Here is a 23,727-nt window from a genome sequence, read left to right as displayed (position 1 = left end):
AAATGGTGGAATTAGAGGCTAATATGGGGTCAAAGGTAAGGGTTAGTAAAGCATACGACCGTAGGCCGACAAAGTTGTGTGGTGAAATTCCCTATTTGGACGACCAATCACTTAGCAGATACATAACTTACTGATTTTGCATGTTAAACACTAGATAGAAATACTACTATAAGGTTTACTGCGTTAAGGACTTGTGGGGAACATGTACACCCTAGTTGCATCTTCTATTGACTTAACAAAACATTAAATCTTGTTTACTTGGTTACTTGTTATTCAACTAAATCAACATAGATTTTGTATTACAGAATCCCCCTTTTTATGGAAATAATCTGACTAAAAGTACAATCAACAGTTAAATAGCCTAAGTCTAGACCTCATTCCTCGTGGGATTGACCCTAACCTCTGTTAGGTTCTTTATTTGAACAACGACTTTTTATACTTCATTAGGGAGGTGCAATTTGGACGTGTCAATGGCTTAGTTGATCGGATCGAGATCAGACTCCATATGCTCCCATGATGGTTATGTTGGGTTAACCTAAATATCTTACGAAATTAAAAAAAAATCATTCTTATTTTAGTTTTATGATATATTATTTTGGCCACCAGTTGTAAAGATTTTGAGAAATGTATTGCATATATATATATATATATATATATATATATATTCAGTTAGCCAACATTTCATTTAGTTATCGATTTCTCAGTTTCAGAAGTTCAGTTTAAGCTCTTTAGTTTTACTAAGTGATTTAGATAATCATAATATGTTTATTATACTTTTTATACTCTAATATTTTATGTTCTTGACGTCTATCATATTCACATTTAGTTGTTCAACTTTACCTATTATAGTACCATTTCAATTCAACTATTTTACATATTGTGCATTTCATGTAGTGACATCATCCGCGTTATATCATTTTATGTGCATATTCAGGTATTCGGATCCAATACTAGAAGATTTGTTAGCTCTACTTTTCTCAGCTTAAGTGAGTCCTCCTTGATCTTATAGGACTTAGAGCCCATTTATATAGGCTTAAAAAAGTAGTTTTTAAGTCAAAAATAAAAAAATCAAACTTAAATGATTTTTAAGTCAAAAAATAAAAAGTAGGGGGAGGTCTACTTTGGTTTTTAACTTATTTTAAGACATTTTAAACTTATTTTAAGTTATTTTTAACTTTGTCAAACATTTCTTAACTTATTTTAAGTTATTTTTATATTCTCAAACACTTCTAGAAGTCAAAAACTGACTTAAATGTAGGTTTGACCAACTTTAAACCAATCCAAACACCCTCTTAGTTATATTGAGCTCAGCTCAGTAGATAGTGATTAACTGATTAGCCAAAGGTAAATCGAGGGTCTTGTGCCGATAGACACTACTCGGTTATGTTAAGGTTTCATAGATAGACAAACAATCATGTATTTTAGTTTGACCTTGGTGTCATTATTCTTCGAAACATCAATAATTTATTCATGAATAGTTTTTATTTAAGACTTTATCCTCTTTATCATGATGAATTTTTCAAAGAGAATATTTTTAAATTATGCATTACGCTCATGTCTAAGTGTATGCACAGTTTCATGTCATGTTATGAATATCCTCACTTTAGAAATGGCATCAGGTGTTGACCACGTTTAGGGTGCAGGCTCGGGAGGGGGGTGACAAATTTGATATCAAAGCACAAAGTTGAAGTGTTTTAGGGAGTCCATGAAACCATGTCAGTGAAATCTTTTTTATTGTTATGGGACTCCACTTCTATAAATGAGATACTATAGACATTTAAGAATTTATTTTTTCTTTCATACTCTAGACCATCCAACTGAGTTGACCCCTAAGGAACTTCTGCAAAATCGTGTGCTCCAATTTCTCCACCTATACCTCATCTATCAGGTAGTAGAAATAGTAAAGCTCAAATCCTAATCGATGGGAAAGTCTCAATTAAAGCCATTAAAAAGTAAAGAGATTGCACAAGGGCATGAAAAGAGCTCAAGTGCATTTAACCTTATTCGATTTCAAAAGATGCACCTTTGTTGATTCTCATAAAGCCATTAGTGCATTTAATCTTATTCTATATCAAAAGATGCACCTTTGATGGTTCTCATAAATCATGCATTGAGCTATAGTATGATATGTGAATCCGGAGTCTAAAGGGCAAAAAAAATTGACAAAAATTTCAAAAGGGTACATCAGATTTTTTTCTAACCAAAAGGGTAAAATAGCTTCCCTATCAGCGATTTTGTCCAACTTTTTTTATTTTATTTTTTCAAAAAATCGCTGCCCATGAAGCAATTTGCAATTTAAAAAAAATATATTAAAATCGCTGATATGGCAGTGTTTTTATAAAAACGATTTTTTTTTTGGAAATCGCTGCTGTTGTAGCGTTATTATAAATTTTTATTTTATTTTTTTAGAAATCGCTGCCTCAGTGGAACTTTTTTTTTATATATATTTTTTTAAATATCATTGCCAATTTTTTTTTTAAAATCGTATTAAATATTTTTTTATTTCATTGACAAGCAGCGAAATTTTCTTTCAAATTTCTCTTTTTTTTTTAATTGTTCAAACATTCACATGTCATATTAAAAAAAAAAAATCAACTCACAAGCATGCCTAAAAAATAGAAAAAGTTTACATGTTTCATTTAAAATTTTCTTATAAATTGGTTGAAGTCTCCCTTCAAACTTCATGTATAATTTTTCAACTCTCCTTTCAAACTTTTTCAATTTCTTTCAAAAGTCTTTCCTCTATAAGGTAAGTTTGGATTTATTTTATTTTTAATTTTAAGAATTAATTTTTAACTTTTATATTATGTTGTGAATATATTCATCTTTAAATAATTATATTAACATTAACACTTATTTTTATATTTTGTATATAGATATGTATCAGTCAAATATTACGTACATCCTGGTCCAGTAGAGTATGATGTATTAACAATTCAAGTTCATCATCGTTCCGAAGAAATTTGTAACGGTAGCTTAAGAGAAGAGAATTCTTACTTATATACGCATCGCGGTGATGTTGAATTTTGGCCACATATAAAATATCATCCATACATCCTCGCATTCGTCGGTATTTTGAAAATTGTAGGTTTAAAGGAATTCTTGATGTAGGATGTGTGTTGTATGACTCTGGGTTAATTTATGTTTTAATTGAAAGGTGGCGTCTAGAAACGCATATCTTTCACATGCGAACCGGCGAGGCTACCATAACTTTACAAGATGTAGAAATTTTGTTCGGAATGGTAATAGATGGTAGTCCTATAATTTTACATGGTGCTGATACTTTAGGAGTTTTGGGTAGGCAAGAAATGATGTTTGAATTAACGGGATGGTTATCCGATAATGATTGTTTTTCTAGTGTTAGTAGATTGTTAACATATAAATTAATTGAGCATATTGAAGGTTTAGATGATATTACTGATCATTCAACTAGCCTGAGGTGCAACAAAAGTTTAGATTATATTTATTATGGTTATGTAGTGGATCAATATTTCCAGATAAATCTAATAATAAGCTTAATTTAGACCTTTTGATTGACATGAAAAATTTAAATGTAATGTCAACACAAGCATGGGGAGCAGCCGCATTATCATATTTGTATAATTGCTTATGTCGTGCATCAATGAAACAATCAAATGAAGTTTGTGGATTTCTCTCTTTAATGCAGGTATAAATTTTTTAAAATTATTTTTTATATACTAGTAATATGCACTTTTAAATTTAATTGTATTCTAAGAAATGTTGAATTTTATTTATTACAGATTTGGGCATGGGAACGTATTATTCCCCTGCAACCATTACCGAAATCTCTAAGGACCAATCAACTTGAGGCTTCAACTACGCTTGCACGTAAATGGACGCGACGTAGAAATCATCAAAATGAGGCATGAACTGTAATCGGTGTGATTAGGGATGTACTAGATAATCTAAGTAATAATCAGGTATTTAAATATTATTAGTGTTTTTAACTATTCACACTTATATCTCACTATCCAAGAAAATCATGTGAATATAATGACATATACATAGATTTTTGGTAGGTCCTCAAAATAAGATATTATATGACATAATAGCACAAAATAAATATTTCATCAGATTGTTTTAATTAATGTACATACTTGTTTTTATTTTTTTGCCAAAAAATTTTAATAATTATCTTACTTACAAGTTTTTTATAGTTTATGTGGCAACCTTATTCAGAAGATGTTATTAATGGATTGCTTGAGTGGTGTAGGTCAGGACAATCTATCTGGATGGCACATGTGCCACTTATTTGTGAAATTTATCATGAGTGGCACATGATTGATCGTGTTGTGAGACAGTTTGGTTATTTACAACATGTTCCTGGATCGTGTACCCAATTTTCCAAACATCATTTTAAGCGTGATAAACTATCCAAAATAAAACAAGAGGATATAGATGCGTTTAACTACACAATATTTATGGGAACAACGTCAAAATCGTATATTTCGACCTCCATTTGTAAGTGATCAAGCAGATTATTTTCGTTGGTACATGAGGCATTCCCGCATGTTCATTGGAAATTCACAACATGTTGTACAGAAAGGGTATCAACACATGGCAGGAAGACATGAGGCATTAGTATGTATATTATGTAAATTTTAAATTATTATATCGATCTTTAGCAATTTTTTTGTTATTAATATTTTTTATTCATTATAGGCTAGGGGTCATGAAATGCAATCTAATGAAATGAGACAATATGCGGAGGAAGTCGCTCGTATTTCAATGGAGTCAATGAATGCGGCCTTCCAAGGAATGCGATTGAGCTTTGCTCCTGATTACAATTCTCCCACTCAATACGGTGAACCACCACTAGTACAAGTATCTCGCCGATCGCGACAAACAACACCTAGAGATGGTGCACATCGAGGTAGAAGGAGCGCTGGTGAAGGTCGTGGTCGAAATCATGCGGAGTATCATTTGATTGATGGAGATAATTTGGTTGATAATAACACACATTTGGTGGCTACTCCCGAGCCTTATTATCCCACGTTTGATTTTTCTGCAGGGCCCTCTAGCACTAATGCTAATTTTTCAAGTCAGGAAATAGTTGATTGTGTAACTCCACATGTTTCGATATCTGATTTTGTGCAATTTAGCGGATCTCAATATGGTATTCAACATGGTATGCATGAATTTCCTATACATAATTCTCCATTTGGTGGGAGGTTGAATTTTTCAAATGTAAGTATGATAATTTTCGTAGAAATTTTATAATTTTTTCTTAATTTTTTGTGCATATTTATTTAATTATATTATATTGTATTGTATTATAGGTAACCGTGTCCCATGATTCAAGGTTTAATGCTGAAGCTTCACAATATTTAATTTTTGATAGAGAAAATCCACCTCAAAGAACATCTAGGCTACACAAATCAACTAGATGTGGAACAAGTTGTCACTATCAAAATGAGAAAGATTCTGAAAATGAAGACAAAAATGAAGACGTAGAAAATTCGAAAAAAAACTCAGAAGAATATTTTTTATGTATCTTTATTCGAAAGGCTAAAGAGTTTTATGCAGTAAATTAGATTTTTATGTGTGTTGAAATTTATTGTTTCGTGTAAATTTGAACAAAGAGTTTGAAATTTATTGTTATTGCAGTGAGATTCTCTTCTTTATTTTCAACATTTGCTGGATGTTTTTTTCCCTTTAAGTTATGTCAAATCATTACTTTTTAAGTTAGATCAAATTATTACTTTTTAAGTTACGTCAAATCATTATTTTTTAAGTTAGGTCAAATCAATTATATAATTATAATATAAATGTAGTGTACTTACAAAATATTAAATTATCTTTTTACTTTTTAACTCACTTGAAAGAATAATTTAATCAATATATTTAAAATACAACAAGACAGATTAAAGTCATGTCAACAAGTATTTAAAAATGATATATTATAATATTAATAACAAGACAGAAAAATTACATTCATCTTAAAAACATAGACAATATATTTAAAATCGAGTAGGACATCGTGCCTTTGTGTGACATGTTTCCTTACAAACACTATATTTTCTGGCCATGCGAGCTGGAGCTATATCCATATCATTCTTAAGTCGGCTTCTTACTTGCATACCACATGTCCGCAAATATTCAGTATTTGCAATTAAATTAAAAGGAGTTGGCGGCCAATACATTTCATCACCCACTGGGGTAAATGTCTCAGTGTATGTTTGTTTATAATATTTTGTACTGTAAAATTTACTTACATATGACTTTGGCTCGATTCCGCGAAGTCCACAAAATTTAATGACATGCGAGCAAGGCATATGATAATTTCTCCATTTTCCACAAGAACATTTCTTACCTTTTGCAGTAACCTTGTGGACATTTCCACCTTTACCATCATGAGCAAAAGTAAGAATTTCAAATACTCTATCACCAGTGTTGTAAGTCATCATATATGTGTGTCCTTGAGCTCTTTGTTAATAATCATTAAATTTTTTATCTATTGCAAAAGGCTACGACATATTACTTTGAAGTAATATGATTGCAAGGTTGTTTCTTTCGACAAAACGATCAACAAGAGCTTTGAACGTCATTCAAACCATGGCAGTCACAGGAAGCCCCCGAACTTTTTTCAATAAACCATTATATGACTCAGACACATTTGTTGTCATGGCACCCTATCTACGACCACCATCCTTATACATTGTCCATTTTTTCAAAGGAAATTCATTTAACCATTCACATGCTGCAGGAGACAATATTTTGAATTGTTGCATCCGTTGCACAAACTTTTTCTTCTGGTGCTCTGTAGCAGCCAACCACATTAATTTCTCGAGTTCACTATTTACAATTTTTTTATTAAAAATTGCTTTTAAGTGTCGAACACAAAAGCTATGGTATGTGTTGGGTGAACTCAACCAATCATAAGATTGAATACATTGCAAGATTTCTTGATGACGGTAAGAAATGAGACCAATACCTTGTCGTTCACAAACAACATGTGTCCATAATAACTTGAGAAACCACGACCAAGACTCAAAACTCTCACGTGCAACTAAAGCATATGCAAGTGGGAAAATATTTCCATTCACATCAATTCCAACCGCAATTAACAGTTTCATATCATACAAACCATAAAGATGTGTGCCGTCGATGGAAATGACCGGCCTACAACTTTTGAAACCATCAATGTTCTGTTTAAAGCCCAAAAAAGAAATTTAAAGATTTGCTCACCTTGCATTGTTGTAGAGTGATGCTCCCACTCAATAATAGTGTCTGGATTGAATACTTGTAGTGCAACCATGTATCAAGGTAATGTCTTAAATGAACTTTCAAAATCACGATAAATCATTTGAAATGCTTTTCTCCGACCTTTTTGTGCTTTTCTATAACTAGGAGCATATTGATGCTTTCCTTTGATGATTTTACGGATCATCTTAATATTTATGTCTGAATTTTGCATAACATATGGTATCAATGAAGTGACAATCATGTTACTAATCAAGTTGAAATGATCCTCCTTATAATTATCTGTAAGACAAGTATGCGGTTAAATCATTTTTCCTGCCTTTCATATACCACTTGAAATCTCTCTAAAGCGAATCATCCAATTACACTCCAACTCATGACGCTTGCAAATAACTCTCCAACTTTTGCTCTTGGATTGATCACAAAGAAATTCTTTTTTTATTGCAAGACTATGCTCTTACGACAGATTTCATTTGTTTCTTATTCATAAATAGCATACCTAGTTGCATTTACAAATTAGATTAATCAATATAAAATAAATAAATAAATAACTACAAAATATTTAGTTTGCAACAATCAAACCTGACTGGATATATTTAGGATTGTTTGGATTCCAAAGTGTCGTTCGGATAGAACCATCATCTCTTATATAGATAAAATCTTCTACACTTTCTTCAGTGTGATCTAAGTATGGAATCAATGTAAAATGATGATTAACACTTTGATCTTCAACGGGTGCACTAGGTGCACTATCCACATCATCATCGTCATCCTCATACATTTCATCATTGTCTGTTAATTCATGCTCCAAAGGTTCATCACTATGCAACTCATCAACTCGTTCATCACCCATAACATTATTATTCACAATTTGTGTACAATAATTCACTGCATCTTGAAGTTGGTCACATCTATAAAATATAATAATATAAATATATTGCATATTAAAAAAAATTAATTTTAATAAATAAGAAAACATTACATTATTTACCTATCAGTTGGCTCCGGTAGAAAAAAATTCAAGTGCATGGAAGCATGGCTAGGCTCTCCCATATTGTAATCTGGCACACTTCAATTCAAATAATGATCATGAATATATAAGACAATTTTTATTTATGAAATCGCTGCGTCAGAAGCGATATTTTAAAAAAAAAGTTAGAGGGGAATTTCGCTACCCTGGCAGCGATTTTTTTTTTTTAAAAAAAATTCTTTACTAAATCGCTGCCAAGGCAGTGATTTTAAAAAATAAAAAAAAAATTTACAATTAGATGTTGACTAGTTGACAAAAAAAAAATTTTAAAAAATAAATAAATATTCCACTAAAATCGCTGCCTTGGCAGCGATTTCTAAAAAAATAAAATAAAAATTTTTCATAAAATTTATAATAACGCTGCAACAACAGTGATTTTTAAAAAAATTGTTTTAATAAAAATGCTGCCATAGCAGCAATTTTAATTTTTTTTTTTAAAAAAATCGCAAAAACGCTGCACGGATAGCGATTTTCTGAAGAAAAAAAAAGTTGGACAAAATCACTGATAGGGCAGCGATTTTGATCTGTTAACGGCGTCAAAACAAAATCGCTACATCAATACCGATTTTGCCCTTTTGGTTAGAAAAAATTTTGATGTGTCTTTTCAAAATTTTTGTCAAATATTTTTGTCCTTTAGGCTCCGGACTCTATAATATGCTCTCAAACCCCTTTTAGAACCTTTGTATGGATGATACCTTTGGGCCAATTCTTATTTCCTAGCACAAGAAACAAACAGATCATCTAAGAAAGAATTTAAAATACTGTCGCATTTCAACATATTACATGTTGCACTAATAGGTGAATATACATAAATCCAACTCCAGTCAAAGCACCAATATTGGTGTCTCTTTGATAATAGTTGTCCAAATGTACGACTCCAACAAAATGAAGGAAAGACCTATTGGCTTCAAACTGCTAATGCTACCATGTACCAATAACAGCATATTTCACACTACAATTACTAACACAAGAATAAATCAATGAAGTTTACAAGGGACTGACATGACCAAACCTAAATAAAAAAGCCAACTGTATAGACCATAAGTTCTAATTTTCCTTTTTACTCTTTTTCATTTCTGTTGTTGAAAAAATAAATAAAACCCAAAAGCAAACCAAAAATCACCCGCAAGGACCTGTGTCTATTTATAGCTTGGGTTTAGGTAGTGATGCGGATATGATGTATGTTGAGAGGCATGTCCGAGGAGTACAAACCTCTCTTAGCATCAACAACTTCAATTTCTCATTTCTCTCAACGGCCAGTCTTGGGACGTTTCATGCCACTAGTATTGAAAGGAGAGACACTGCCACTTGGTCCAGGGCTCTCTTCCCTGAAATTTGAATTTAGCATCGCCAGTTCACGCAATTGCTGTCTCTTTATGTAGTCCTCTGATTCATCCTGTAGATAAAAGCATTGCAAAAAATTAAACACTCATTTGCTAAAAAAAAGAAGTGCACCTAATAGGAGAATTTCTTCTCATCAAAGAAAAAAAGGGAAGTAAATAAATTCTATCTAGAAGCCACTGATGATATCTCAACATTCAAATATGTTAAAGGTCAAGTTACTAAAAATAGTTGTCGTGGTCAACCACCTCTATAGTTGACCTTTTTCCAAAATAAAAAAAGTAAGGTAACAAAATTATAGCTTCTCTACAATCAACTGTAAACTTATTTCATTTTTGGGTGCTCTCAAATACGCAACAAAGTGATACAAAACCACAAAGAGGGAACAAATCTGAGATACATACCACCGGCTTGAGCAACTCCTCTATGATTTCCTGTGCCTGTCTCAATCTAATATCCACAACACTGGCTGGCAAATCAGCTTCAATTAAAATGTGGAGTGGTTCATTCAGGTGCTCATATCCTGGTCTTCCCCTTAGTTTCTCCTCCTTGAAATTATTAATCATGAAAATATGTTAGAACTCCAATAATACAGCGTGCACAGATGACTCCACAAGATACAGTAAACTACCAAGAAATGAGTCTACAAATTGAATAGTCTCTAACTGATGTGCTGATTGCGAATGAAACGGGTGGAAGCTACTACAGAATGCCGTGTCGATTACTAATGAAGGTGTAGATTCCAGAATCAACCAGAAGAAACCTGGTATACTAGGCAAGCTGGACATAGAGAATGCATATGATCATGTCAACTGGAGCTATCTACTACCTTCTGAAGATGTTGGAAAGAATGGGCTTCGGGCAGAAATGGTTGAGATGGATAAAGTATTGTATTTCAACTGTCAAGTTTTCGGTGCTTATTAGTGGATCCCCTGCAAGATTTTTCAATACTCAGAAGTCTCTGGCAAGGTGACCCTTTGTCACCTTTTTTGTTTTTAGTCACACTATGGAGGGGTGAATAGTATGATCAAAACAAAAAACAACAAAGCCTGATTGAAAGGTTCTGATGTTGCCAGAGAGGGTAATGATAGTTTGGAGGTGACATAGACACACCTATGGTATGCAGATGATACCCTAGTTTTTTGTGATGCTGAGGAACAACTAAAATATCTGAGGGTTATGGTAATTCTATTTGAAGGAATTTCTGGACTACATATCAATTGGAGGAAGTGCTTGGTGTATCCAATCAATGTAGTCAGTAGTCACAACTATGGTATGGTCTGCCTAGCAGCAATCTTTAGTGGGGAAATTGGTGCTCTGCCAACGACTTACATGGGCATGCCTCTAGGTGCCAAATTCAACTTTGTTGATATATGGAATGGTGTGGGGGAGAACTTTGAAAAAAAAATTGGCTAGATGGAAAACTCAATATCTGTCCTTGGGAGGCAGACCGACTCTCATCATTTCTGTCCAAGATGCCTTGCCAACTACATGATGACCTTGTTCCCAATACCAGCAGGAGTCATCAAGAGACTGGACAATATTAGGAGAAAATCACTATGGCATGGAAACAAGGAGAGGAAAGGCTTTCATCTGGTGAAGTGAAAGTAGTGATAACTGGCTAGAAGCAGGGGTTTAGGGATAAAGAACCTGAAGGTGCAGAGTAAAGTTTTCAGAATAAAGGGGTTGTGGAAGTTGTCAATGATAATCAGATGCTATGGAAAGGGTAATAAATGCAAAATATGAAGGTGAAGATATGTGAATGACATAGAAGTGACTACACCTTATGGAGTAAGTTTGTGGAGATCAATAAGAGGCCTATGGGATGAAGTTAAGAGTAATGCAAGGATCAAAGTTTAAAATGGAAGCAAGACAAGATTCTGGAAAGATGAGTGACATGAAAAGGGAAACCTAGAGGCTAGAAGTACTTTTCCCTAACATATATAATATAGTTCTGGGATGACAAAATACCATAGCATAGTTATGGACAAATCAGGGGTGGAGCTTTAATTTCAGAAGACAATTCAATGATGGGGAAATAGTAGGAGTGTCGAATTTTTCAACATTGTGGAAGCTTTCAATGGGCGACAAACAGGGGAAGATGTTATGTGATGGAAGGGCAATAGCATAGGAAAATTCAAAGTTAACTCAGCCTATAGGTTGATGGATCAGACAAACCCACAAATACACAATCGGTCATGAAAACAAATATGGAGAAGCAGAATACCTCATAAAGTTTCATGCTTCATATGGTTGTGGACCAAAGAAACTGCTCTTACTCAAGATAATTCATCAAAAAGAGGGATAACATTATGCTCTAAATGTTTCCTTTGTGAGGATAACTTGGTGAACCATTTATTCCTACACTGCAAGTGTACCCAACAACTATGGAGGTTTTTTTAAACCTCAAAGGCATCTCTTGGACCTTTGCCCAGAAAGGTTTCAAAGTCTTTAAAGAGTTGGGAGGCAGCAAGGGTGAATTGAAAGGACAGAAACAGATGGAGAATTATCCTTGCAAGTATATGGGGGACTAATTGGAAAGAAAAGAATTCTAGGTATTTTGAGAGCATAGAAAATAGTGTCCAGAAGGTTCAGTTGTGCTGCATTTTATTGTTATGTTTTTGGTGTAATCAGTTATACTCCGATGACAGTATCTATCATTGATGTTTAAGGCTCAATATAGACTGAAAACACTGGAAATTAAGACATCTGTATGTGCAGTACAACCCATGTACTGTTTTATGATATAATACAAAGTTATCTATTTCAAAAAAAAAGAAGCCATAGTTCTGTAGTAACTAAACTTCAAATACCAAAATATGGTCTATATTTTAACATTGTAAGTAACAATAAACAAAAAAATCATAAGGGAACTAGCATTAAACAGAAATTTGATAGATGCAGTATGATCTTCTTGGTTTATCGAGTTCCACTATACTGACTTGTATTTCACACAACTTTTGGTTTTCTCTGAACTAAAGAGCACTTATTATCAGATGCAATAGCTTGTTTTTATTTCATGCATCCCAAGAACTAGCACTCAACTTCTTTCACCATTTCTACTCTCTGTCCTTTGATTGTCTAGAATCTTGCTTTATCAAAAGGCACTTCAATGCAGTCACTCAATACATCTCCACACTAAATATCCACTTTGGATGGGTCACTTCATATTTAAGACCTTCGTTGATGGGTAAGTCACACCCTTCTTATACAAATATACTTAAAAGGATTAATGTGAGAAAGCTATAGCAAATAGAAAGATCCAGCTGCACTTCTTTTTTGAAATGCTAAGGGAAAAATTGCAGCCCATCAAAAGGATGTGGTAACCTGACATTTATTCACTTATTTATTCAAATTGGTAGAAGTAATAAGTAAAAGACCTGATAATTAATCAATCAATTGCCAAGACTCCAAACCAAATTGAAGTCGGAAAAACCTGACAATCATTGGCTCTAACAATGATAGTTTATATATCTCTACAGTTATAGTTGTGATACAATCAACCACACAATCCAACAGTAGTGAGAAAGAAAAGAAGATGAAAACTACCTTGTCTGGATCTTTTATTGAGCCTTTTCCTCTAATAAAAACACGGCATCCTGTGGTAGCTTCCACCCGTTTCAATGAATTCCCTCTGGGGCCAAGAAGTCGCCCGACAAAATTAAACTGAAATCCAAAATGAAGTTAGTTCAAAGTTCACACAAGCCTATACTACTAAGCTATATACCTATTCCACAGCAAACTGTGGTTAAACAACAGCACTAACAGCCTTACATTTGGATAAATGTCTACTGGAATTTCTAACCGCAATATTCTTTTCACAGTGTACGAACTAGGACTTGCTGGGGCCCCTTGCCAGTCCATAGACATTCCAGGAGGTCCACTCAACCTCTGTAACAAATTTGAGAATTGGTATTTTAGATAAAACAAGGAAAAATAACTAGCAAAGAAGAAGAGAACCAGTTATCTGACAGCACAAAATGCTTGGCACTTTGGATTGTAAAAATAAAGAAGGATGCCGACTGAGAGATAATTAAGCACAAAAAAAGAAACTATCAGTCCTGAAAGTGTTCAACAGGAGCAAATTGCACACAGCTATACTGCTGAAACCAGTCAGAGTATTAACCTTAACTATAATTGATGTGACAACCAGTATAACTATAACTGATGTGACAATCGGTATGCGATAATAGCCTCCAAAACGAGCTAGAAACCGTCTGTATCTTCACACATTGTCCAGCCAAAATCCCGCATTCTTACCTTCAAATTACTATACCCAGAGAAGTGATAAAACAAAAATTCTCAGGGAACCAATTTTGCATTTTACGGGTTCACCTATCTTGTTTTTTTGGGGGGCAATTTTCTGGTATTATGAGAAATTGATGTCCGGATGGAGAAACCCAAGAGATAATACAAATACGATGAGTCAAACATCTCTGTTCCCAAAATATATTCAGAATATAGCTAAATTCGACAGTCACATCACCCTTGTTATCAAAAGATAATCTGAAGCTTCCAAAATTTGTGTCCATATACTGTGTCAGTCACATCCTTAAGACTGCAATATTATACATGGAATGCATGAGAGACTTGAGATCCCTCCAATGTCGACATATGCTTGTTTCAACTCTGGATCAATCAGATGACCGTACTCCGCCGCTTATGGACACATATAGCACCCAAAAGGAAATGCATGAGAAGGGAAACCAAAGACCTAGAAAATATCCACGTCTGAAGAAGATAGCTTTGCAGCTAAACATTCTCTCTCCTTAAATAAAGTTTAAAACTAGTTGTGAGTAACATTGCACAGCGTCCAAAGCGTTGGTTACAAGCAATGAACTGGGCAAGGACAAGTCATGTAATTGCAGGGCTCGGCTATCCTTGCTCAGTCCTTGATTGTGGACAAAAGATATTAGGATGCACATGGAAAAAAAATATCCTGTGATCTACAACCAGATAATCAATTTGCAATACAATCATTCTTTTTTTTGGGACTTCTACAAGGCAAAGAACCAATCTACAACCTTGGGGCAAGAAAGAGTGATGTTCTGGTATGCTGCATTCGTCTCCATGGGCCACTGTTGATCTCATCGACTCACACTAACTACACTCATACATCTAGCTTAAAATTGTTCTCTTTGTCTAATGCAGTCCTTGTGAACCTGAATAATTATTGCCAGGTCTCTCACCTAAACTAAAATAAAAACCCAACCAAATTAAAATTAAACAATTTTACTTTAAAGAATGAACGATATGAAGTGACAGCTCGTATGTCCATGCAGACAACTCAATATTTCTAGAGGTTCACTGAAAATCAAGCAATCAATAACTATGCAAAAGTAGCTTGAAAAATCTTTCTACGAGTAAAAGAACTTCATTTAATAAGTCCAGTACTTCAAATTACATGCTGACAAGGAAGAAATACATGATTCATAGAAATTTAAATCAGAACACAAAATCAGGCCTAGTATATTATATTAGTGTCATAAAATAAGCAGCTCCTTTTAGTGTCCAGTACGCCAAAATTACCAGTATGCCAAAATCAACCCAATATTTCTAGAGGTCTCCAGCATGTCCTTAATGTTAGAGAATCAAAAAAAAAAAAAAAAGCAGCTCGTTTTAGTGTATGCATTAGAATCCAATGAGATTCCATTTTATTTGTTTTTTTTTTTTGAAACTGGTAAGATTGAATTCTTCAGCATTAAGGGTATGCTGGCTACCTCCAAAAAGGGATAATTACAGATTTCCTATCAAATCTATAATCTGTTCTATATCATGTATACAAAGCTGTTTACACCAAAAAAGTAGAGATACTATACAATTCCATTTAACTTTGTGGATGGAATTGGATCTTTCTTCAAAACATCTTCCATTTCTTTCTTTCCAGACTGACCACCATATACATGATGGTGTTAGCTTCCACCATCTCTTTTGACTCTTACTGCCTCCCCTCCTAATCCAGCAGCTCAACAGATCTGATGTATGTTCTGGCATTGTCCAGTTCATGCTTGTGATGTTGAGAAACAAGTTCCAAATTTGAGCAGTAAACTTACAATGCAGGAAGAGATGGTTATTTGTTTCCCCTGTCAAGTTGCACAAAAAACACCTAGGAACAAGTTGTCTGCCTTTCTTTTGTAGAAATTCTTCTGTTAAACATGCTCTCTTTATCACTAACCAGGTGAAACACTTTACTTTTGTAGGAATGTCACTCTTCCAAAAGTAGTTCCAATTATACTTTGGGGCCCCTGTCATCCCCATTAGTCCTCTTTTGTAGGCATTGTTGACTGAGAAGACTCCATCCTTGCTATGTTTCCACAGGATCTTGATCTTGTTTGTTGCTGTTGTAGTTATAATCATTCCAGCTAGTTTTTCCAGTAGCGCTGCCATCCTCTCCACCTCCCAGTCATTAAGTAGTCTTCTTAAAGATATGTCCCATCCCTGTTCTGTCCAACAATCACTCACTCTAGCATCAGGGTTCTCACAGATTAGAAACAGATCTGGAAAAAGCTCTCTAAGAGAGGTTTGATCTATCCAACCATCTTTCCAAAATTTAGTTTTGTTTCAAGTACCCACCTTAATATACATATTTCCTTCCATTTGTGGCCATAGGTTCCTGATTGTCCTCCATACTCCCACCCCATATGGTTCAGAGGTGATTTTTGTACACCAGGGATTTAGTTCTCCATATTTTGCTACTATAACCTCCTTCCAGAGAACTGCATCTTCCTTAGTGTATCTCCATAGCCATTTCATCAAAAGGCTTTCATTTTGCAGCCTCAAATTTCTGATCCCTAAACGTCTTTCTTTGCTAAGAAGAACATTCTTCCAGTTGACTAAGTTATAACCCTTCCCCTCCTTGTTGCTTTTCCATAGGAAGTTCCTTCTAAGCTTGTCTAGTTTTTTCACCAACTTTGCTGGGATTGGAAACAAGGACATCACATACGTTGGTAAAGAGTCCAGAACAGAGTTTATGAGGATCAATCTACCCCCTAGGGATAGGTATTGTGCCTTCCATCTAGCAAGTTTCTTCTCCGTTTTCACCAGAATACCATTCCATATCTCCATTGTTTTGTGTTTGCTACCCAGGGGAATGCCCAGGTATATGGTAGGCAAATGCTCCACTTTGCATCCCAATATATTTGCTAGTTGCTGGATCTGAGGGACCTCATTTACCGGAAAGAGACTACTTTTTCCCCAGTTTGATTTCAACCCTGAAACTGCTTCAAACAAAACCAAAATCACTCTGATGTAGTTAATCTGTTCTGCTGTAGGTTCACAAAAGATGATAGTATCATCCGCATAGAGCAGATGACACACTTCTTTTATTTGTTATGGAACCTGACCATGTAGACCAGGTTGTGAGGTATTTCCACCAAACTTATGCCAAAAGTCAAATACAACCTTTGCCAAATCTAATAGTAGAATAATATATTTCAGGAAGAAGAAAGCGTAAGAGCAGTACAGCTGCTTCAAGTAAAAATTATTTTGATTCCAGGACAAGATTGTCCAAATTGCATAGACAATGTTGCTACCTCCGAATGCTCAGCCTCAAAGTGCACTCTGTATTATTTCTCTATAGGTACCGTGTTCTCTATCTAGCCACTGCTATGGTTCCATTTAACAACATCTAGAAACTTATGAGTCTTTTCCTTAGATAAAAGTGACGCATAACTCCTAAAGTACTAAGTTAGTAGAGTACTTTTAACTCATTTTTTTGAGAAAGCAAAAAGAAGTTATTAATAACTTATAAACAAATATAAAGCAGGCAGCTATTAAGTTCCAATTATTAAAAATAGTGAGGAACTCAGGATAGTAAAAACAGTAAATTCACTCAATTTAGATTCTAGACTATGATTTATCGCCAGATGCCACTTGTTTTGAAATAAGTGGCTGAAGCATATATGCTTTCCTTAACCTATGAACATCAACTAGGCGTAACCTTCAATGGGTAAGGAATTCTTGTACACTTGGTCCACATACTCCAATGGATTCAGCCACTTATTTTGCTTAAAAAAAAATTAAATTTGAACTTGCAATCACGCAGAACCGTAAAGCTCTAACTTTGCTTTTTTTTTTCTTTGGATTTTCATCATATGGTTGACACTCTTCTCAAAAAAAAGCATGTATGTAGTACTTACTAAAATAAGTAGGGGGGGTATTCAAAATAACGAGATACTTCTGAAGATAAAAGAAAAAGAAGCTGATTTATTTGGTAAACTAATGCACTTGGTCCAGAAACAGGCAAGCATGCTAATTAATATATTTTATTGGTATTAAAAAACTTATTAACAATAGTTGCCACAACACACTGTTCATACTCCATCGATGTGAAGACATTAAGAAAATTTATATCCATTTGCTTCACTTGGACCCAACAGCAGTATTCAGTTAGGCAGACATTAACAGGATTTAACATCTATACGTGTCCCACAAGATATAAAAGGATAGTCCAGTTAAGAGAAGACATTTGCTACATTGATCCAAGTGTCAAAGATAACATCAAAAAAACAATTACCTCCTGGGGAAGTCCATTCCAACCACTCAATCCTGCTCCAGCAACATTTGACATAAGGTTTGCTGAACCCATAGGACTGGGACTTCTATGTCGCAATCTGTCTAGTTCACCAAATCCTTGGTTCGGCAGCATTCCAGAAACCCTTAAAATCTCTGAAACCCAGATCATATTTATCAAGCGCCAATCAATAATTAAGGAACAGGTTCGTGACTAAGAAAAAATATAGTTTTAACACCACAGCCAATTTGATTATCACCAAAGGTTGGAAAAGGAATGTGGATTAAGCTCCACAAGATTAAGAAGATAAACATATCATACCGTGTACCCCAGAGGAATGAGGTACAAATTGTAAATATCATCAGACTTAAGATTCTTAACAAATTCAAGTTGCAGGTAAAACCTTACTTATCAAAATTCCATCCCGAGCACATCCGAAGGTTACTAAACTGGCCAGATATCATTTCCGGCAAGGATTTAGATCACATTCAAACCCACACTCTCCAGCACATAGTTTGACAAATGACTGCTCCATCACCTTACTTGTTTTTCCTCATTTTCAATTTCTTAAGCTTTTTAGTAGCGTGTAACAAGAGCATACAGCCAAAGGCTACAAGTGCCTTTAGGGTACAATTTAAAACTGATAACTAATTAATAAGACACACAATTTGCAGTCCAAACAAGTATCACTAAGCTTGAATAACAATTTTCTAGTGATTATCGGCACAACCATGTTATATCAATTTGAAAAGATACAATTTTCTGAATGTCTGCTTGTGATTTGTGAACATGAAGTTGGAAATGAACCAATTTAGCATGTGTAAGTGTTGGAATTCTGTTCCATTTGCATCGCAAAAGGTAGAGATAGGAGTAAAATGTAAGTGATATCCAATTGAGTCGGATCTAAGTGCTAAAAATGCAAAAAAAAAGGTAGATCCAATACAAGGAAGTAACCTTGATTCAAGAGTCTGCTACATATAGGAAGAACTTGCATAAAAGGTCCAAGCTTTTGATGTTCCGCCAACAGCTCTGACAAGTAGTGATTACTAACAAGAGAGATGAAGATTTGATGAGTAAGTTGATTGATTATATAACAGAAAATTACGGAAAAAGCAATTACCTGTCAACATCTGGTGTACTTCTAATCTGGGGAGAAGCAGCTCTAGCAGGTGAAAAGTTGGGATTATATAAACCTGACATAGCTTTTTTCTTTTCTTCTTTTTTCCAGGGGGAACAAACTTTTACACTAAAAATGGTAGCTAGCCGCACAAGAAAAGAACAGAAAAGAAAAGAAAAGACAACCCTTCAAAAGGGTTTTGTTTTTCTTTCTGTGTAAATTAAAAGAGTTCTCCAAAAATATACTCTATCTTACTTACTATACTAGCTAGTACTAGTAAAATAAGTGTATCAAATTATATTTTGAAAAAATAGTATCTAATTAATGATGGTTTTGGTCTAATAATTGTATGTCAACACAGACTGTGCTGTCCCCTTCTCTTTCTGTCTAACGTATGAATGCAACAACAATCAGAATAAATATCAACCAAATTTCAGGCTTTCCATTCGCCGTCTAACCTTTTTGAGATTATCTTTTTAATCGTTAAGAAATGTATTTTATAAGTATTTTTAAAATTTGTCTATGCATTTGTTTCGATGGAGCGGGGAGATAATTATGTTTAATAATTTATTTTATTAGATAGCAGATTTCAAATGAAAAAATATTAAACTAGTCAAAATTAGCAACTTATTTATGAAAAATAATTTTACTTTTAATATATTATAAAAAAAAGAACAATATATTATTTTTATAACAAATATTTTCCCTCTCTCTTGCCCTCTACTCTCTCATACCCTCTCCTCCTGCCCCCTCTCTCTCTCTCTCTCACCCCCTCTCCTCTCTCTCGCCCTCTCCCCCACTCAAAATACAAGAATGCAGCTTCATTAGAGCAAGAAATCAAAAACCTCCCAACATTCTAACACCACCCCACAGTAAAGATAAAAAAAAATAAAAATCAAGAAAGCAATTGGGTTTGCATACCCACCTAGTTAGAGTCTAGATTTAGTGAAGAAGTGAGAAAAAATGCAGTTCAACAACTACCTAGACCCTTTTTGCTCTTTTTGCTTTAGAGTTTTGGTGCAAAAAACGTAAAGGTATTAATGTGGTGACGAGCATGAGAAACTTAAATCGATTTGAAGGCCATGCTTCTCTTCTTAGTGACCAGCTCCTTCATGAATTTTGCATATCCCAACATCTCCAATAATGCTTCCACTAAAGGAAGGTTTTGTAACACCTAGAAAAATTTTGAACTAAGACTCGAACCGTTCTTCGTAGTGAGTAAGTTTTTCCCAAGGAATTTAAAAAAATTTGAGTGTTTAGGTCACTAAATGTACCACCTTGAGTTCCAAGAATAACTAAAGAGAATTCACTCAAGTCCTTCTGAAGTTCTTCTAAGATTTGGGTCAACTTCAAACAACTATAACTCTCAGTACATGATGATTTAGGTGTGCCATGAGATGGAAAATGAAAGGTCTTTGAACTATCTTTCCAATGTCATCGAGTTTTCTAAGTTTCAAGTTCGGATGAATGAGATATTCCCTTTTGAAGTTAAGTTGTCCAGTTAAGGAAAGTTACCCGAAAATAGTGAGGGGTATTTTGGTCTTTTCTTTACCAAATCAGATTTAATTCATTTTTAGTAAGTTTTCAAGGGTCCAATCCTACTAGGTTCAGTTTTATAATCCTAATATATGCCTAGGGTTTTAGTTGAGAGTTCAAGAAGAGAAAATAGGAGAGGATCAAAGCGTTCGTTGAGGTTCCTGAGTTTTGTTGCAGATTTGCGCTATGGGTTTAATACCTAAGAGGTATGTAAGCTTTCATAGTGTTGGGTTTGTTCACCCACATGCCAATCATGTTATTTTAAGCGCAATTTCATTCTTCAAGTTGACAGATTAGAGTTTTTGTTGAGTTCTTGAGAAGTGTTCTTGAAGTTCATCCTAAATCTTGTTGTGTTGGGGTTTTGATGATTTATTGAGACAAAAATGAGTGTTTTGAGTATATTATAGTGCAATTATGTTAAGTAATTGAATCCAAGTGATTGGGGAAGAAACCGTTCGATTCTAGGCGAGTTAGGGTGAGAAAACGAGCAAAGAAATTCTTCAGGTTTTTTTTGGGTTGGGGCCTGGAGCGTCGCGCCAGCCAGTGCTCCCCAAATGATGTTCTGTAGTTTCCGCGCCACTCATTGCACCAGGGTCGCCTGCCCCGTCCAGTTTGCAATCGGTTTCTCCGTTTGAGTTCCTTTGAAGTGTACCTTTACTCCCTTTGATTCTAAACACTCTAAACTACTTCTAAACACCTAGAAATCATTGCTAACATGATCATAACCTTGAATTCATAATTCAAATTCAAGGTACAGTTAAAAGTCAAGTCTTGAGAGTTCTTTCGAATATTTTGAGAAAGTCCCTTCGAGTCTTTTTGAGGAGTCATCTACAACTTCTAATAACTTGTTTCAAGACTCAAGTAAGTGAGCATGAGAGTGAGGAGAATGTATTCATGAGTCTACATTATCACCTAGATCCTTCATATCGTTAACTATAACTCTTGAATTCATAATTCATAATTCATATTCAAGAGAGGGTTAAGAGTAGAGTCCAAGAAAGTATTTGAGTTCAATTGTGAATCCTTTGAGATCAACTATCGATATGAGCTAAGTTTTTTGGAAGTAAGTACGAGAGTGAGAAGAGTCATATACTCGAGTTCCATATTGTTATGTAGACCCTTGAGTCGAGTCATTCATGCCCATAAATTCCGCATGGACTCCATAAATTGAGTATCATCGAGAAGAGTAGTATTTTCAAGCTCTAAGTCTTGAGTATCGAATTCCTAACCTTTTCGAGATTATATTCCTAATCATGGGACTATTACATGTTACCCATTAAGTCCTTGAGTTGAGTAGTTCATGCCCATAATTCTGCATGAACCCTATAAGTCGAGTAGTCTTGAGATGAAAAGTATCTTTGAGTTCAGTAGTCCATGCCCAAAATTCTGCATGAACCCTCTGAGTCAAGCATTCTTGAAGCGAATATTATTATTGAAGTTCTTGAGTTCTGAGTTGTTGGTCTCGAGTATTGAGTTCTAGTTATGGTTATTGAAAACGTTGAATTGAGTCGTTCACGCCCATAATTCGGCATGAACTTTATTTCAAGAAGTCTTTTACAATATTTTAAAACTTGAGCATTGAGTTGAGTAAGAGTAAGAGTGAAGTTCGTTTCTTCAAAAGATTATATGTGAACTAAGTATTTCCAAGAGTAAAATGTTTTCACATTTAAACAAGAGAGGAAACATCGATTTTCAAGAGAGCTTTCAAGCTAGTTTTTGAGTAATAACCTCAAACCACAGAAAGAGATATGTTTTTAAACATATGAGTTGAGTATATTTTTGGGAGTAGTATTGAGAACCGATATGGGGATGAGTTTAGATATCTCAAGTCTCCATAAACCATGTAACTAATGTGGGTAGAAAGGGTCATACTTTTTAGATGATTCCTTAATGTTTTTTTGGCATAGACTAGTGGATCCACTTAGTTGAGGCGTTCTATATCCCAAAAGGTCATAGGACAATTCTGGCAGCATGGGCGAGACGTTGTATCATCACATAGCTCATAGTAATGGTTGTCAGTTAGAGAAACTCCCACAGAGTTATATAATATGTTATTATATACAAATTGAGTTGTTGTTGTGTTCTTCAATGCATTGAATTGTTATCTACTGTTTTAAAAGTTTTCCATATATCCTTGAATACTTCTAAGTTGAGTAAGTTTGAGTAGTTTTGAATATCCTTGAGTTGAGTTGAACCTTGTTTCTTTGAGTTGAGTTGAGAAAAGGTAAGTATGTTTCTTTTTCACCATTTCAAGCCTATGTTATGCTTTAGAATTCCCCTTACATGCTTATAAATTCTATGCACTGAGCCATTTGGCCTGCATCATTTCATGATGCAGCTTCGTTGATACCACATGGAGTTTGAGTTAGCTATGGTGAGCCTCCTTGCTTTCGGAGGGTTCCACTTGTACTTTCAGTTATATCAGTTGTTAGGATGTCATGGGTCTTGTCTCCACTTCCATCTTTATCAGTTAGAGGCTTCATAGATAGACTGTAGAGTTTCAGAAGTCTGTTCATTTATTTTGTTAAATGTTTAAAAGACTTAAGTTGCCTATTTTATGGCGAGTTGAATATATTATTTTTTATTCAGAGTTAATCATTTGAGTTAAAGATTTGTAATAGAGTTCAATGAATTTTATTCAGTTTTTAAGCTTTGTATGCTTGAATTAGTCTTCCACTTGTAGTCAGCTAGGATGAGGGTTTGCTTGGGGACCAGTAATGGTTCTCGAGTGCTGGCCACGTCCAGGGTGTAGGCCCGGGTCGTGACAGCTTTATAGAAAGTGTCTTGAACACTGATAGGAATTTCTTGAACTTTTCATCATCGTTTTTCTTTTTGAGACATTGAGGGAATGGGGGATTTATTTTAGGAAGAGGTTGCACTAACTTTAGAGATGATGTAACCCTTTCTTTGGCTTTTTGTAACTCTTCGGTGGGATTTTGTTTTGGACTCTCTTCCTCATCTTTGAGC

General features: G+C 34.5%; 2 protein-coding genes and 3 pseudogenes across 2 annotated transcripts; 2 read left to right on the top strand and 3 right to left on the bottom strand.

Moving 5' to 3' along the window:
* Positions 1-3,185: 3,185 nt before the first annotated feature.
* LOC125812738 (protein MAIN-LIKE 2-like) lies at positions 3,186-3,929 on the top strand (annotated as a pseudogene).
* Positions 3,930-4,253: 324 nt separating this feature from the next.
* LOC125812723 (uncharacterized) lies at positions 4,254-5,555 on the top strand (annotated as a pseudogene).
* Positions 5,556-5,981: 426 nt separating this feature from the next.
* Positions 5,982-6,800, bottom strand: LOC125812722 (uncharacterized; annotated as a pseudogene).
* Positions 6,801-7,673: 873 nt separating this feature from the next.
* On the bottom strand, positions 7,674-8,077 carry LOC125812741 (uncharacterized). The gene is made up of 2 exons (XM_049492218.1): positions 7,807-8,077; positions 7,674-7,723 (listed from the first exon to the last, which is right to left on the bottom strand). Exons 1-2 carry the CDS (start codon positions 8,075-8,077, stop codon positions 7,674-7,676), a joined length of 321 nt encoding a protein of 106 aa, XP_049348175.1.
* A 941-nt stretch (positions 8,078-9,018) lies between these two features.
* Positions 9,019-19,352, bottom strand: LOC125812735 (KH domain-containing protein At2g38610-like). The gene is made up of 7 exons (XM_049492214.1): positions 19,228-19,352; positions 19,062-19,153; positions 18,111-18,262; positions 13,370-13,486; positions 13,145-13,261; positions 10,000-10,143; positions 9,019-9,650 (listed from the first exon to the last, which is right to left on the bottom strand). The coding sequence occupies exons 1-7, from the start codon at positions 19,305-19,307 to the stop codon at positions 9,504-9,506; spliced, it is 849 nt and encodes a 282-aa protein (XP_049348171.1). The 5' UTR covers positions 19,308-19,352; the 3' UTR covers positions 9,019-9,503.
* Positions 19,353-23,727: the final 4,375 nt, after the last annotated feature.

Source organism: Solanum verrucosum, unplaced genomic scaffold, assembly GCF_900185275.1.
Source record: "Solanum verrucosum unplaced genomic scaffold, falcon-dt-bn FXZP01000033.1, whole genome shotgun sequence".
NCBI lineage: Eukaryota > Viridiplantae > Streptophyta > Magnoliopsida > Solanales > Solanaceae > Solanum > Solanum verrucosum.
This window is presented reverse-complemented; position numbering and strand designations above follow the sequence as displayed.